We start from the raw sequence: 18406 nt of genomic DNA, 5'->3' as shown, positions 1-18406 counted from the left end.
ACAAGCCCGAGCTCTACTAATTGCAACTAGTTTCAACGAATGCTTACAGGAAAATCTAGTTATGGGTAAAAAAAAAAATAGTTTCTACGTAAAATTACTTTTAACTAATGTAACTATAATTGATACTAATTTTCACCAGTCGCACTCACGCCCGGATTTAGGGGACATGGGAGGCCACAGCCAAGGGCCTCCGTATGCAAAAGAACATCCACAGGAGAAGAATTGCTTTGAAATTATACTCAACATGGAGCCTCCCTTAGCCTTACTGTGCATAAAGTGGACTTAAAAACACCAACTCAAACCAAACTCCTCAAAATGAAAAGAATAAGTGATTTGAAATTTTAAAATATTCCAATCTAAACATGTGACATAACTTGGCCTGTAAGTTATGTTATAGCTGAAATTGTACATTGAAGGGGCTCACGATATCCGGCCCTGTTACACTACAGTTTAAGCTTAAACCTAATCTAACAAATATCGGAGTAAAACCAATTATTCGCAGATTTTTTTAAGGTCTGTAATTGTAAAGGTGGATAATACATAGCTACGTTGTAGGAGGTACAGGATACACGATAAGATATATCGTAATTGCCATTTTCAAACCTTCCCCAGGAAAAGAATTATAATTATAATCGGGGGTCATTCCCGCGAGTTCTCTACTGCTTTCATCTGAACATTTTGATTTTCTAAAAAATTCAGAAGGGCCATAGCTCCATCAGGCCTCAGTCTGTTTACGCTAGTGTCAATGATCAAGGGGTTACCAGAGATCCAAGGGGTCGAATCTCCTAAGAAATTCATCATTGTCTACATACATTCACTTTATTTTTTATCACTACATTTGATAGGGTGGAACAGTCTGATTTTGGGTGGGCCACGGCCCTCACTGACCCTCCTTTGCTGCCGCTCCCGTTCAGAATGCATATTATTGCAAGAAAAGTTGGACCTGCCATATCATTGACACTTTTGCAATGTAGAAAAAAAAGAAATTCCGACCGAGACAGGACTCGAACCTGCAATCTTCGGATCCGAAGTCCGACGCCTTATCCATTGGGCCACACGGTCCTCCGGCAATTTTTGGGGGTATTAGAAGTGTACAAAGTAAATACAGTTACGCAGGCGCCGCCAACTATGACGATTCTGTCGCAGACAATGGTTGTGAAACTTCATACTGTGGCTCAACCGTTTTATATGTAGCATCTTGGATATCTATACATGTATATTTGTTCTATTGACATTTTGCTATGGTAGAAATTAAACTAATGCAAATGCATGCACATTTGAGAACGAAAAATGGCAGGAACAGCATTTGAAATGTTTTTGTTGTTCAGAACTTTTCGTTCCACAAATTTATCAATGTATACAAGCAGCAAACTAGCTAGTAGATTTTTTAGTGTTGTTGCAAAAAAGCTTGTTTTTAAAGAGTTTGGAAAACCAGAAGATGTTGTTTTCCTGGAAGAAGAAATTTTACAGGAACCAAAGGACGATCAGGTACTTAGAAAATTTCATTTTCCCTTTGAACCACAGTGTTAGTACAAGGAAGAACACAGATAAACGTATAATTCGTTTATCTGTGGTAAGATAAGAATGACTGACATTCACAAGTAATTTTCAAACAGTGTATGGTAAATGAGTTATTTTCTTATTTAAAATGAAATCAAGGTAAATGTCTGTTATATCGGAGACACATTTCTTCATTTTTAAAGAAGAAACTACTTACGGAAATGAGTTTCTGTAGTATTTTGAAAGTTCTTGGAGATATTTTCTCACCGTAGAATGCTGCACAACAAGAAATAAGCAATTTTGATATAATAAACTTGCATTTTGTGCAAAGCGACAAAATTATGCCGTTGTTTCCATTATGTACCTGCAGATGGCGCGAGCGTCGAAAGTCATGCGGTCTCGCTAGTGTTTCCAAACGTGCCTTTTTTACCAGAATTTTATTTTTTAAAATTTTTTTAACTATGCTTACCTAACCTAACCTTGCCGGAAATGGTTCGTGGGCTATCGTGAATGGTTTTTGGGGCTATCGGGAATGGTTTTTGGGGCTATCCGTCAATGGTTTGTGATGACATAATGAACACGAAAGTAGGTATATTTCGGTTAAGAAGGTTGAAACACTGCATACCCACTCCAAATCGACAAAATACAAGCACGACTCGCGATGATCCACAGCTGTGCGTGCCGTATTGTATGTTCCGCAACGGAAGAAAGGACCCAAAAGAATTACTCGTAATGTGAAAAATCGAAGTTATTTTCGTGTAAAAAGCATAATGGCACCTTCAACTATGTTCCGCAATACACAATTGGTAAGTACGAACCATTTTAAAGTGAAAATATCCGATATAAATGTGTCTCCGATATAACAGACAATTACCGAAATCAATAATTACCTTATTCGATAAATTCATGCACAAAGAGGTGAACTAAAAAATCAAAATAAAAAATTAATGTTAATAGCTGTTCATTTATAGCATAATATGCAACTGGCTGTAGGTTAGGTCAAGAATAGGAGGGTTTCAAATGCGTTTTTTTTTTATTACTCTGTCATTGGTATTCTATTATTACTGCTATGATTTCTACTACTACGGAGCACATTAAGTCAAAATAAAATATTTTCTGAACGTTTCGCATGTAAATATTTGTTTTAAGTATGTTAATTAAATTATATTTTCTTCCTTTAGATTTAATGTCTTTAATTACACAAATTATCAAAGTGCAATAGCTTATTTAACCATTTCGTGGGAAAATGTAGGTTCATTGTTGCGTGGATATTCCACATGACGCTAAGTGTCAACATCTAATTTCGAACACTGAGTGTACACTTGCATATTGATACAGATCTTAAAATGTGCGAAATCACGGCAGATTGTTGGGGGTAAGGACACACACACGCACACGCACACACACACACACACTATATATATATATATATATATATATATATATGCAAGTTAATATGTATAGACCTAATGGTATTAAATATGTGTCAATTATTAAATAATCAGAATTATATTATGAAATATAATATAATAATAACCCACAGCGCGACAGCCCTTGAGAGCCTTGGCTTACCTACCGACTGCTGGTCTCCCTCCCACACTGTTCCTCCATATTATATCGACTGTATTTCTTTCAAAATGTTTCCTGTATAAAATGCATACAGAAGTGCTATTACGTGTTTTATTAATATACATATGTATATACTTCGTGGTTGCTAACGAAAGGCGATGAGAAATGGAGAAGAAATAAATCGGTCTAATTTCTGTGTTATGGGGATTGCTGGCTGGATTCAGTTTCCTAAGAGATGAGGCTCCTTGTATCGATATTATTCCAGTCAAGTATATTCGAATCCCAAACTAATTGTTTATGTTCGTTGTTAAAACCAAACCCCCCCCACACAGAAGACTTTGGTGGGGGAATTTCAGGACAAGATCGTTGGTGGGGGGGAATTCCCCCCGTCCCCCCGGGATTTCGCACCCTGAAATATTCGATACTGCGCCTTGTAATTGAGAGGTTCCGGGTTCGATACCCGGTGAAGGCACATAGTGGTTGTGATTTCACCACTTTAAACGATAGGCCTGCCAGTTACGATTAGTGGGGGCCTCCCCGATGGCGCAGTGGTAGCGTCGTTGCCTTGTAATAAAGGGGTCCCGGTTCGATACCCGGTGGAGGCACATAGTGGTTCGGATCCCACTTTAAACTGTAGGTCCAGTCCCGATTAGCCTTACTGTGCACAAAGTGGACTTAAAACACCAAATCAAGTTACGATTAGTATTACCTGTGCATAAAGTGGACTTGAAAACTCAACTCAACACTCAAATTCGATAGTGGAAATGCTCCTTTAGGTTACAATGAAGTTACTTTAATCTTAAGCTCTGTCTGGACTTAAATAATTCCTCTTTCCTATACTTTTAAAGGTCCTTGTCCAGATGATTGCCGCACCAGTGAATCCAGCAGACATAGGCATAATTCAGGGTGCTTATGGACTGCTTCCAAAGCTCCCAGCAGTTCCAGGCATAGAGGGCGTTGGTGAAGTTAAAGCTTTGGGGACCAAAGTGAGCAAGTTGGAGAGGTTTGATTGGGTCGTGCCTATAGCTGACGTTTGGGGTTCTTGGAGGACTCACGCTGTCTGCCATGCTGACGAGTTGATGAAGGTGATTGATTTTTAGTAAGCTAGGATTTGAATTATACAGGGTGATTCAAAAGTCTCTTGAGATTTTAATCAAAAAGCATATTATTGACAACATTGACAGTGCTGCTGAAAAGTACTCTAGAATAGAAAACAAACTCAGTACATTTCAATGTGGTGGCTCTGTAAGTCAAGGCATAGCACTCACCTCTCTTGCGTAGGCAGGAACACATATCCCCTGTTGCTGCAGCTATTCGCTGGGTCAGTTGCTCAATGGTGTCTAGAGGGATTCAGGTCTGGAGAGCGAGCCGCATAGTCTTGGTGAGCAAGTCAGAACACAGCCTGTCGAGCTGCAGAGTCCTCAGGTTCAAGATGATGCACTGTCTGAATGTTGTAAGGGCGTTTCTTCAACGTGTAGCACAAGGTACGCCATACAGTGGTTAGTGCAACACCAAGCTCCTTACTGAGTCTTCTGCTAGTTACGGTGGAACTCCGGGTGATGGCAACCTGTATGGCTTACACTGTTTCTGGTGTTGTCGCCTCGCTTGAAACATTTCCCATTCTTTGGAATTTATCCACCAGATCTCTGATGGCTTGGCTGCTAGGACCTGGCTTTCAGAATTTGCGATGGAAATCTTCTTGGATCTGTGCATAGGTCATTCGCAGGCAAGCCGAAACGACTACTGTTCTATCTTCTACTGTAAGCATCGTTTCAAATCACCTGTACTAAATGGAAACAATTCATTGGCGATATAAGGAAAATATGAAGAGACTTTTGAATCACCCTGTATTTAGCTGTTTGCTAACGTATCTATTTATCTATTATAAAAATGATAGTAGGAAAAATGGTTTTCCATATTCCATCATAGGGCCTCCCCGATGGCGTAGTGGTAGCGTCGTCGCCTTGAAATCAAGGGGTCCCGGGTTCGATACCAGTGGAGGCACATAGTGTTTCGGATCCCACTTTAATCTGTAGGTCCAGTCCCGATTAGCCTTTCTGTGCATAAAGTGGACTTAAAACAACAATTCAATTCAATTCCATATTCCATCATTTGGTTTTACGAAATTCAAAGTCGAAGAATGAACAAAAATTTGATTGTGTGTGGGGGGAGGGGGGAAGTGAGTGATTTAACACTCACCAGAGTACGAAATCATTGAAGACTGGTGAGGCAAGGGGAACACAAATACACACACACACACACATACACATTTCCAATAGGATTGCCATAGTTGGCTAGAAATGATGGCTGCCAGGGTAGACCGTGTTCTAATTGCAACTGGTATCTTTGCAAGATGCTGTGGTAACAGCCAATCAGAGCGAAAGTTTGGTCGGGTAGAGACAACTGTGAGTGTTTGCCGAGGAAAAATGTCTGTTGTCTGTGTTTGCGGAGTAGGTATTGGTTATTTTTGTTCGTTGATCGATGAAAAAAAGCAACAGAAATGAGATTTGTACACGACAGATGTGATTAACCGATAATGAAAATCTTTATTATTATAATTGTGAACATTTTTAAAATGAATGAATCCTACGAATTTCGCGTATGAATAAATACCCGAGTTTATTAAAAGCATGTTGAGCTACACCTTAACTACCGTCTACCATACTTGCTTTCCAGCCAATTTCTAGCACAAGCTTTACTTTTAATTTTGGCAATTGTAAGGAAAATAGCTGCAGTTATAGCTATTCCCCATACAACCTTCTACCTCAAGTCGCTCGTCTGCGCAATGCCTTGTGGGAACAAAAGTCTAGCAACAAGTACAGACTGTGAGGCGAAAACTAGCAGATGAGCAAGTATCACACAACTAAATCCAAGTCCAACTGCAAATCTAGCCTGGTGTGATTCAGATATAAAGCAGTGAGTGGACTGTTCATTCAATCTCTCGTTAATTGGTCACTTTTTTTAAAAAAAGAAAAGAGTCTGACTCACAGCACTCTGCTGATCAACACAACAGCTGTTTCCTTTATCACTAGAACTTCAACTGTCATCTGTTTGCCAGTTGAATGAATCTAGGACTTACTTCACGTTTTCTGTTAACAGATTGACTTATCTCGATCTGGTTTCTGTGTGTAAGTCTTTTTTTTTTTTACAATGTGACTTACACCACTGTAATTTTAACCCGTCAAATTGTTACTTGTTAATACATTTCCAATAAGATGATTCCTTTCCCCTTCTAGGTTCCTGACGACATAAGCGTGGTCCAAGCAGCAACTCTATTGAGTAACCTTTGCACGGCCTATGTTATGCTGAAGGGATTTGTCCAAGTGCAACCAGGGGAGACGGTTATTCAAAATGGCGCCAACAGTGCAGTTGGACAGAACGTTATTCAGATGTGCAAGGCGTGGGGCGTAAAATCTGTGAACATTGTGAGAAAGAGGATGAACGATGAAGAATTGAAAGAATATTTGAACAGCCTGGGAGCCACCTGTGTCTTGTTGGATGAAGATGTGAGGTAATTTTGTTTCCTAATTTCTTTCAAAAGCGTCAGAAGAGTTCAGTCGATTCGAAACTGTAAGAAGCCTAATTACTTTTTTTCAAATAAGTAATTGTTGCGTCTTAATCTTCATGACATAAACAGAAATACACATGTCAAGAGTGGAACTTCATACATAGAGGAGACCGGGGTTGGTTGTGACAGGGGCTAATCGCGACGATCAGAGCTGCCCACAGGGGGGAATTATGGCACCCGTTGCGCCATCGAAATTTTTTAGGGGGGGATTTTTTCCCTTCAAATAATATAAAATTCAACATTTAGATATATTTTTCCAAATAATTTGTGTAATAATTTTACACCTTAAATGCACCATATTTAATCCATTAGATGAAGAAAATAAAGTGTTTAAGGGTGTTATCGAAGGGAGGGGGTGGGAGAAATATCCACCTCCAAAATATTAGGCCTTATTTTACAAGTGGGTTCTGTGGGGGGATACTGAATTAAACGTTGGGGGGGGGGTCTTAGATTATGGCGGGCATTTTAGTTAGAGGGGATTGAGCATTAAATTGAGGGGGTATCCAATTCTTGGGTATTACTATTGTTTTAGACTGTTGCGAAATTCTTGTGTGGAGACCGAGAATTAATTTTTTTGAGGAGGCAATATCCACTCTTCAATATCAACAGTAAGTCTAAAATTGGCTTGGAAATTATGGTGGTAGGATTGAGTATTAAATTTAAAGGGGGAGATAGGAAGCTTTTGTTAAAGTGTTAAATCTTAGGTTGTCAAGGAATTTCTGTAGTGGAGAGAGCGTTCGAACATTAAATTTTGAATACTGTACTTAGCGACGTTTATACCCCGAACGTGCCAAAAGAGAAGCTGGAAAAGACTAATTAATTATCTCTGTATCCTAAGAAAGTATTGACACCCCATTATAATATTCTTGAAAGCCTCCAAGGGGATGGATATAAAAATTTTCTTGCTCGCTTCGTTCGCAATAGTGTGTTACAAGAATGCGTGTTTCTTTGGCGCTTTGCTGAGGTGAATGTGAAGTTTTATACTATAGGTGCATTACAAGACATAAGCGATATTCTCGATATTCATTAATACAATCACTTGATGCTTAATGTTGGTATAGCCTACTGCTTAATTTAAAGCAGGTGCATCATTTGGAACAAAAATATATCGAATCCGCATTTCTAACTTCACGCCACAGAAGAATTTTACTTTAACAAGTTAAATTTGCACGGAAGATAAAATCCACGTAATATAATTTACCCCAAGAAAACGGGGGGGGGGGGGGGTGAGTTCTTTGAAAGAGGAACCGTATTGTATTATCGTCCTGAGCTTTACTTTGTGGGGATTACTATGTGGTTTGAGTGCGCGAACAATATATTTGGGGGGGACGCATGACATGATTTTAGGGTGATTGCGCCATTGTCCTTGGGGGGGATGGGCACCCCTGGCGAGGATGAAGATGAGTGATGATGTGATGAAAGTGATGAAGGAACATTCACGAAGATCACCCATGCTCAGGCTGGGATTCGAACCCGGGACCCCTTGGCGTCGGAGCGAGTTGTGATAACCATTCTTTCACGGAGGTAGGCTAGTTCGCTTTTTGATAATAGTAACTGCAACCAGTTACATTTTAAAATGAGTAACTGTAAATCGCATGCTTTTTGATGGGACAATTTTACAGTAACTTTTTGTACCTTCAGCAGTAATGAACAACATTATAGTTTCTAAAAAAAAAGACAAAATTTTAATTTTCATATTTACCTACAATTATTACGCGAAATTGACTTGCGTCTCGTAAATTTTCAAGTACAATAGATTTACTATTAAATTTTATTCCCTCTATATTTTAATATTTAAATATATTATGTTTATTATAAATTGATGAAAATTAGCGTTATTTATAGGTGGTCACTATCAGTCTTAATTTATGGGGCGATGCATTTTTGTTATTTTTATGTCACTTTTCTGCAACTTTTGGCTAATCCAGGTCGAGTGATGTAGATTAATTAATAGCAACAATGTTGTTCAATAATAATTTCATAGTTTTCAAATTGTGTATACATTACTATAAATATTATGTAACGTTCTCAATTTATTCTCAGAAATGTACTGTTTAGTCAGTGATTTTGGTGGGGAACCTTCATTCCCTCTGTTGGGTACGCCCTTGGTCACATAGAAATATCTTGCTTACAGTTTATATGAATAACCGAGTTACTCTTGAAAAGTTAATGTCCAAAATGTTTACTTGTTTCTGTTTCAGGACTACAGAGATCTTCAAGAATGATAGCTTGCAAAGACCACGGCTAGCATTGAATTGCGTTGGTGGGAAAAACGCACAGAACATGATGTACCACCTGGTTGATAGTGGGGTGATGGTGACGTATGGTGGGATGGCCCGCGAACCGGTAGCTGTCCCAACCTCGGCTCTGATATTCAAGGACATTCATGTGGTCGGGTTCTGGATAACGGATTGGATGAAGAAGCACTTAAACGGTCCAGAGTGGAAGGATATGTTGAATGATATTTATGGTATGATAAGGAAAGGTGCACTTAGGCCTCCGCAGCACGAAATAGTTCCTCTCTCCCAGTACATGATAGCTCTGAAAAATACTATGAACAAAGACATATCGGCTGGACGTAAATTTCTTCTAAATCTTGAAAGTCCTAAAGAATAGTGTATTTTTGATGTGAATTGTATGAGTTAATATACAAGTTTCTTTATTGTTTATATTATGCATTATTCTGTTTTATATTCATAAATAAGTGACCAGAAATTAATTGTATTTTGTGCATCAAGTGTGTATTCCAAGATTTGTTACAATCATTTTCGGAATTCGATACCGTGCCAGTACTTCATGATATTAAAGCAGCTCAAATAACATTTTCAGCTGAATAGCTCTAAACTTATGGCAGTTATCGTGATCTAAAGATTGGGTTTTTTTCAGTTTACCCCTTCCTTCCCTCCTCAATAATGGTGGCAAATCTTAAATATGTGCCGCGATGTTGCACACAAGCAGGACAGGAAACATAATTTCTCGAACGCTCGTAGCGTCGAAACGAATCCTCAACCAGCAAAATTTTATTGAGAAAAGTTGGCCATCTTGATACCCTATGCTCGCGTTGACGGTGTTGTACAGTGGGATGCATAAGTACTACCAAGCAAATTGTCCATCACCACGTTCATGTACTTAGTTTTCAAGAATTGGAAGAAAACGACAAATAAACTCCTGACAGCCTCTCCATAAGCATACGTAAAAACTGATTCCTTAAAAGCATATAGGATGAAAGAGAACAATTAATGAAAATAAGTCGTGAACAATTTATACTTGTACATCCCACTGTACGACTGCACTTTCTCACCCTTTCAAAATTCTATCTAGGCTACACTATAGGATGTAAAGAAACAAAACACACCTTTTTGAAACATCAATTGAGCTCCAATTAAAAAACATTAAATTTCGAGTTCCGTCGCCAAGTTTATTTTATCTTGCATTATCTCAAGTCGACTGCATACGAACAATATATGAATTATTCAGACATGAAACATAAATGATTTTGTGTGTCAGTAATAACCAAGAAACGTACACAGTATTTTCGATTCCGTCTATAGAAGATATGATGAATTTAAATTTAAAAAAAATATTTCTTTCATTACGCTTCAATGCTTCTTTTTAAATCTATAAAGCACCAGAAATAGAGCTGAATTTTTAAAGTGATTAATGACCAGTTCTCTTCCTAATTCATGTTATCTAATAATAATTTGAATATTGTAACTTTACGCAGCAATTTTGCACGTACAGCTAACAGCAAATATAATAGTAGGCAAATTGTCCATAACCATGTTCCTTCATACTGTTTTCAGCAACGTGGGGTCAAGAATTGAAGCAAAAAGCAAATATAAGAAGAGAATGAACTCTGATCAAGCATAAGTACAGTGGGATCCATGAGTATTACCGTGCAAATTGTCCATGACTATTTTCATTATTATTTTTTTAAAAACCTATGTGTTTTTAAGGGATGGATTTTTATGTATGCTGGTGAAGAAGTTGTCAACAGCTTGTTTTGAGTTTTCTTTTAATTCTTGAAGCTGTTATTGGGTCAAATAAAGTGCACGAACATGGTGATGGACAATTTGCAAGGTAATACTCATGGATCCCACTGTACAATTATGTTTCCTAAAAGCACAGAATAGAGAAGAAGAAAAATAGCGATGGCCAATTTGTCTACTGTTATATTCCCGGTTTATTGTAGCCTACATGAATAATGATTTAAGAAAGAATATTGATTTTGAAGCATTATATTCTCGCAGTTCCTACGTAGTACGGCTACCTTCTATCTACTTCAGATGTGATTCAAGAGGAAGGCGTGGACAGGCTGCTACAACAACGCTGTAGTTTTGGACCCGAGTACTAGGTGGCTCCACGTTATATTTTTATGACGTCATCCTATATGCACAGATTATGTAGAGAATATAGGAACTGTTCCACCTTGCTAATCTTTGATACTTTCTCATGTTGATATTAGATAATGGTGTTTTTCTTTTTTATTTTCATATGGCAAATGCCCTGTTTCTCTTCATTTTCGACTGCATAGTGTTGCTAAGAAAGAAGATTTTCTGAGGAATTATATTGTTATAATGTAGCGTTTTCAAAATATCAACGTACAATGTAAGTATGCTAAGAAGATATGGATATACTTAAATAGCTCTCTTTGGTCCACTACAGTTCAAGTAGTAGGACTTGTAATGTATGAAGATCCGTGCAAGATATCAATTGTAAAGAAGTTGAAGTCCGATTTATGGGCACTGTAGGTTAATAAGAATTGGACATATAGTTTAAACTGGGACGTGGATACAGGAGCATTAGAAACCTCTTTTTTTAGCCGTTATCTATTATAGGGCATAGGGTGATTGGAGGTTTATTATTGTCAGACTTACATATGCCAGGAATGTAATATGCCTTCACAGTGGCGGCGATTGTATTTCAAAACTCAGGTAGTCTACCAAAATAACAAATCCCAAATTCTTGACTTTTTCTTGACCTTTTTTCTCTTTTTCTTAACATTTATTTGATCGCCCCCTACTTAAGTATAGTTGAAAATTAAGAAAATAGATATTTTTATTCAATGAAAAACCGCTACCCCAAGGCCGGTTAAGATGAAAACTGAAGCTGTACTTTAATAAGAGATTTAGACTTGCTTTTATTATATTAATGCATGTAAAAATTAATGCTTCAGACTTCATTCTGAATGGGGAATAGCCACAACAAAACTTCATGCATATAAGAATGTAATTCTTAAGAAACAAAACGAAAAAATCTTAAACCACAACTCAAAACAATTTTTAAATTTCCAAACATTCAATTTTAGCAAATCCCAGTACAGGTATATAACAATGTAAATTCACTACACTGTTAAAAAAAAAAAAGCAAAATTCTTGACCACAAGCTTAATTTCTTGACTTTTTCTTGACTTACCTGTTGATTTCTTGACATTCTTGACTGGTAGACACCCTGTAAACTGCGGGAACAAGGTACCAAAACTGCGGGGTGGGAGGGGGGCAAAGACAGTTTACTCTTACTTGGTAGATAAGGTCTAGCATAGTGCGGGGACAAAAGTGGCAAAACGTGGGGGGCAACTGCCCCCTCACCTTCCTAATCGCCGCCACTGTGACTTCATATTTTTAGAAGATTGTCATTTCCACAATTGACTTTCGCACTCGCACTATCATGATATGATCTACAGGCTGGAAAAGAACTCTTGCGAACTACATTCAACTTTTCATTCCAAAATTACTGTAACAGTGACTTAAAATACAGTTTTTAGATTAGAATTTTAGAATCCATAAGTTAACGAACTTTTTACTGGCATCAATAAACACCCGCTTTGTTTACTGGCTTAATAAAAGAACTTGTACAACTCTTTTCTTCTAAAAAGATGGTGATTTATTTATCTTAGGACTACGGAGTACAAAATTCCATCCACGAGGTCCTCCAATTTTTGGGAGAAAATTTCCAAAGAAGTCAAATTTCCTGATGAAACCAAAACGTATGACGCACTTTCATTTGAGGTGAGTTGGTTTGTTTGTTTGAGTTGGTGTTTTAAGTCCACTTTATGCACAGTAAGGCTAATCGGGATTGGACCTACAGTTTAAAGTGGGATCCGAACCACTTGTGCCTCCACCGGGTATCGAACCCGGGACCCCTTGATTACAAGGCTCATTTGAGGTGAGTTTATTTGTGTAAGCAGTTAGTGTTTGGAAACTTACATTTTATAAGATAACTGAGGTACAATTTCAGTTATTTGCCACAAAAAGTAACTCATTTATAGTTACTTTAAGTTAATTTCATAGTTACTTTACATGTAGACCATATACTGCAAGTGGGCTATTCTTTTTTTATTCATGTCCATGTAAAATCTACATAAATTTTCATTAAATCAAGAAAAGCTTCATATGTTTGTGCCTTCAACTATGAAATATGAAGTTAATCCTTCACAGACGAGAAGTTTACCTGTCACAAAATAAACAGTGTACAATTTATAAATAGTTAGTGATTAATAAACTCTTACGCTTGGAAATGCTACGTCACAAACATGAATAATATGTAACAGTAACTGAGTTCAGTTACTCGTTTCAAAAAGCAACTATGTAGTTACAGCCACCGTTATTCGATAAAAGTAACGCTATTTGGAGCTGATGTATACATAGGTAGGTAGGTGTGGACTCGAGGAGAAGCTATATTATTATTTGCCTACCAACGTGGCAATTTGTAACCATTATTGAGCAATAATTTCGATTATAATTCTCCTTTGTTTCATGCTAGTTCTATTTTTTCTTTGGAAAGGTGCTGTAGTGAATTTACAGTATTTTGCATAGTGACATCATGGCTCTATAAACCTATAAACATAAATCTATATCATATGAACTATTTTTATTGATATTTAAGTATTAGAAAGAGTTTTTTGTGTAGTGCTTGCTTGGATTATGATTTCAGTAATTTTTTGATAGTTTCAACTGTATTAAAATAGAAATTTTCGCATAATTCATCATCTGAATTTAAATGATATTTTGCACTGTAATTATCTTCTTAATTTTTAAATTTGTGATTGGTGTGAAATGAGTATTGCTCTTGTCTTTCCTGTTCTTCTTTTTGTTATTAATTATTAACCACTTATTCTTATATTTTCTGAATAAAAGGTAAAAAAAAGGTAAAGTGTTCCCCTGTGCATAGCACCACGCCATGAAGGCGTATAGGGGGTGTGGGGGTAACGTCACACACTTTCTTGATCCGGTCGTGAGTGGGGGTGATGTGATCAGCATCACGCCCCTGACCGCCTTTACCCCCCAGGGTTTCCCCCAGGTACCCATGTTATTCGACGCTGGGTGGGCGCCGGGGCCGCTTCCACCGTTAGAAAAGTTCCCGGATTTGAACCGGTCGGGGATCGAACCCGGGACCTTGAACATGGTAGTCAGACGCGTTACCGACTGAGCCACCGCGGCCACTTATATTTTCTGAATATTTGTTCTAATATTAGTATCTGTGAATATATTCATAAAACTTTTCTTACCAAATTTTCCTGAATATTATATATTTCACAAAACTCCCGCATAAATTTCATGCTAAAGTTCAGCATATATACCGGTTAGCCAGAATTAAAGTTACCCAACTCAGAGCCCTCTGTAGCCTGAAATGTGGTGCTGTAATAATGAATATTGAAAAACATTAGTGATTTAGCTGAGTTATTAATTAGATTCATTCATTCATTCATACTTTATTGGTTTTAGCTGTTATACCAGCTCTACACCAAGTGTCCTAAAAATATGTCATGCATGACACTGTTACACAAATTACAAATTTTGAATATATACAGTTTTCTTATACATAATTTATCTACATCATTATCATACAAATTTAAAATTGATAATAAATACAATTGTTATATCTGGTGACTATATCAAGTTACACATTTTGAATATTTACAATTTTCATATATCTATATTAATATCATGAAAAAATCTACAAATGATAAATACAATTGTTACATCTGGTGACGATATTAAACAGGATAAAGAAGTTGGAAGAGGTATTCCTTTCTTTATTAGATTCTTGAATAACATCTCCCTTTGAGTGGTATAAAGTGGACATTGAAATATAACATGATGAGCATCTTCCTGATCTAGATTGCACTTGCACATAGGTGAATTTACTAAATTAATTTTATATAAATGGTGATTTAAACGTATGTGACCTGATCTCAATCTTAGTATTAAAACTAAAAACTTTCTGGGTATATTAAATGTATAAAACCACGGAGTCTTATTGTTTAAATTTAGTACATTTTTATATGAATGACCCATATATGTAAATTTTTGTTTGACCCATATCTCCCAATCTTGTTGAATTTTGTTTTTAACTCTTGGTAACATATCTGTATATGATAATAATATATTCGTTCTGTGATCCATAATTCTTGCTTCTTTAGCATTTTTATCTGCCAGTTCATTATAATGAAACCCTGAATGTGCTGGTATATATGCAAAATGAATTGTCCTTCCCTCTGTAGTTAACTTACCATACAATCTTATTATGTAAAGTACCAATGCTGATGCCTTATATAACTTTTTATATGAAGATTGCACACTGTACAAAACACTTTTAGCATCTGTTAATATTAATATCCTTTTATCTGGAATATTATTAATGTACATCAATGCACGATATATTCCATATGCTTCTGCCGAGAAAATAGAACACTCTCCAGGTAGTCTAAACTTTTTAATATTTCCATTTGAAGAGTCAATAAAAGCACATCCTACTTCTTCTTTATTTTTTGATGCATCTGTGTATATGAATCTATAATTCTCCCAATTTTGTAAATATAATTGAATATTTGCATAACTTGTTAATGAAACGTTCCTTACCGGTATTTGATCATATGAAATATCATAAATTGGATGGTTATTAATTAGAAAGACATTTGTTAGTGGCTTGAAGTTGCGAGAAAATAATATTTCGTTTATTGCAAGATTTCAAGGTAAAGGCAAATCCATAACCAATTGGAGCAGTTGATTCCAACCCATCATGGAAGTACAGCGCCACATTTCAACCTGGTGGCGGAAAATTGAACTATTTTTTATCGCCATCCTCTTCCCCATGGTCTGCATAGTGGATTCACCAAATTTCAGAGTTCTACAATGCCTCAAACAGGCTACAGAGGGCTCTGAGTTGGGTAACTTTAATTCTGGGCACCCGGTAGTTTCAAAAATTCTTTGTAGAGAAAAACTGACTCATTTTTTTTCCTTTTTTGTGTAAACAGATGAGGCTGTTTGTGCAAACTAAAGTTGTGTATGGGCTTGCTTTTGTGCATGTTTTGTCTTCTCATATGAAAGTGACGTAAATGTATTTTAAAAAGAGCTTGCTTACTTTTGAAAAAAAAATAAAGTACAGCAACTTTTCACATTTACAGCATGAGAGTGTTCAATAATATTATTTTAATCTTTATTTACTTATTTTAAAGGTAATCAAGAAGCTGTTTTTCACAAATGAGGACTTGGACATTAACAAGATTGTCTGTTTGCATCATTTAGCAAATCGATTTTTAGAGCCTCGCGGGAAACACGAGAAGCCCAAATCTAAATGGCAAAAGCAATGTGCAAGGCCAAAGTGTGACAAAGATAAGTCCGAGAAGAAAATTAATCCTACCAGGTCTGAGGCTTCATGTTTCTCATCATCATCCTCGTCTGCAGACGATGGTGATGATCCAGAAACTGACATCAAAGCTTTGTGCAAGAAACTGATCATCCAGGAAACACCAGGAGAACAGCTGCTACGTAAGATAGCGGAAACGTTATCGTACAGGTCAGGCACACAGCTTAAGAACTTACTAGACAACCTTATGGACATTCTGAGCGAAATAAGTTTCGAGAAACTAAACGAGATACAAAAGATGTCCGCCGATCCTGAGATCCTGAGGAACATACTGAAACAAGACAACATGCAAGAATTCCTACGCAATTTAACAGGTATGGTTTTAGAAGAAGGGTCGTCTGTACAACTATCGAAGCAAGAGAGTCAAGATACATTGAAAGCTCCAAGTTTCTTGCACACAATTGAACGAACTATCCCAGGCGAGAGAGATGTGAAGCTTCTTATTGTAAATTTGAACAATGGGACACCTAGCTTGCAGAAAATGTTGGCAGGTCGCCACAAGAGCTTCTACAATGAAAATTTCGATGTAGCAAGAACGAGCTTCAATAAGGTACGAAAAAAGAAAAGGGACTCATTGGCAGATTCTGAAAGTTTTGGAATTCCGCGAAAAACATTTGATAACATCCACACACCTAGTCATACCTCAATCATGAGTGCAATATTCCCATTTTCGGATGATAGATTGAAGAAGAAAAGACCCTTGCTTGAAGTCAGTGAGCGATTGCACAGAAGACACTTCACAAAAGTAAGCTGCAACGCATGCATGGAAAAATGGCGTAAGTCTAATGAAGCTGAACTAAATTTAAACAAATCCAAAGAAGTTAAAAATGAGTTCAGCAGTTATCTTGTCTATCCGCACATAACAAGGACTTTCTGTACCCCACAGACTAATACAAACCTCAAGAGTGCACCAAGCAGCAAAACCAAAATCTCGAAATTTGGACGCACAGATTTACCAGTTGAAAGCAGAACAAGACCCGTGTCTGAGCAAACGAGCAGATCTAATCGCTACACTAACTACCTCTACCGGTACAATACGAAACATTCTTCTGCGAGCTTCCAAATATCAGCAAAGCAAGAAGAATCGCCTGGCAACATTGACTGGAAGAAAGGAATACTAAACTGTATGGAAGACATGAACGTGTCACACATAGATTTAGCTAAGCTGAAACAAGCCATTTGCACCAAGATGACTCAGAAAAATGTCAAGAAGTTCTTGGAAAGTCTCAAATCTTAATTATTCTGAAATACTACATTACTTAAGATGTGGATAATTGAATGAGTTAAACTTCAATAAAGAAGCTTGATTTTTAGACACTGCGTGATCACATGATTCAATACATGCTTATTAATAATCTATTTATTATGATTGATTCAGAAGATATAGACAGATCGGCTGGCGTTGGTACTTTATTCTCATCTCAGTTAACTTAGAAATGTAGAAAAATGACATAATATACCCAATGTACAAAGAGGTAAATATGATTCGAAGGGGTCGGAACGAGATAATCTCCAGTTACATACGTATTCGTATTCGCACTTGTGAGAAACACAGACTTCAAGGCACATTTAAATGCATAAATATGTGTTTACACTCGAATTTTCTTCTGCAACTCGTAATTTGTGGTCTAGTCCTTCGAAAAATCTTCCTAGAAAATGTCTGTAACTGACTTGAGGTCATCTCATTTGCAAGTGTGTGGTGAAAATAAACATGTCTTGATTTTATCTCGCCCCAACACTTTCACTTAGTCAATAATTTATAACCTAACATGTTCAATTCTCCATCTTATAAAATCATTTCGTGAAGACATTATGTAATCAGAATGTTTTACACGTGTAGAGACTGGTATCTTTGGTGTTTAATGAGCTTCGTGTAATAGCCAAAGCCAAAGTCTAAGTACATTTTATGCACATAAAGATTAATCGGGACTTGACCTAAAGTTTAAGTGAGAACTAAACCATTGAAAAGAATAGAGACCGTTTCAAAATTTATAGAAGTCTAAAAAAATATATGTGCAACATTGATACAGAATTATATTTCTTTAGTGTTATTACTGAAATATAATTTCTTATGAGAAGTTTTCATATACAGTAGGAGTGAACATTTTACACCCACATCAA

At 36.8% G+C, this 18406-nt stretch overlaps 2 protein-coding genes and 1 non-coding gene across 3 annotated transcripts; 2 read left to right on the top strand and 1 right to left on the bottom strand.

Annotated features, from left to right (window-relative positions):
• Nucleotides 1-989: 989 nt before the first annotated feature.
• Nucleotides 990-1062, bottom strand: TRNAR-UCG (transfer RNA arginine (anticodon UCG)). The gene has a single exon. It is a non-coding gene; the product is annotated as a tRNA-Arg (tRNA).
• Nucleotides 1063-1236: 174 nt separating this feature from the next.
• Nucleotides 1237-9306, top strand: LOC145997067 (enoyl-[acyl-carrier-protein] reductase, mitochondrial-like). Its single transcript, XM_083133685.1, has 4 exons — nucleotides 1237-1488; nucleotides 3918-4154; nucleotides 6306-6580; nucleotides 8839-9306. Exons 1-4 carry the CDS (start codon nucleotides 1291-1293, stop codon nucleotides 9251-9253), a joined length of 1125 nt encoding a protein of 374 aa, XP_082989811.1. The 5' UTR covers nucleotides 1237-1290; the 3' UTR covers nucleotides 9254-9306.
• A 1774-nt stretch (nucleotides 9307-11080) lies between these two features.
• LOC145997066 (uncharacterized) lies at nucleotides 11081-17598 on the top strand. The gene is made up of 3 exons (XM_083133684.1): nucleotides 11081-11245; nucleotides 12534-12645; nucleotides 16095-17598. Coding segments are annotated over exons 1-3 (1542 nt in total). The 5' UTR covers nucleotides 11081-11243; the 3' UTR covers nucleotides 17523-17598.
• Nucleotides 17599-18406: the final 808 nt, after the last annotated feature.

This window comes from Lepisma saccharinum, chromosome 13, assembly GCF_977018435.1.
Source record: "Lepisma saccharinum chromosome 13, izLepSacc3.1, whole genome shotgun sequence".
Lineage (NCBI taxonomy): Eukaryota > Metazoa > Arthropoda > Insecta > Zygentoma > Lepismatidae > Lepisma > Lepisma saccharinum.
Note: the sequence above shows the minus strand (reverse complement) of the source record. Positions and strands in the feature narration are given on the sequence as shown.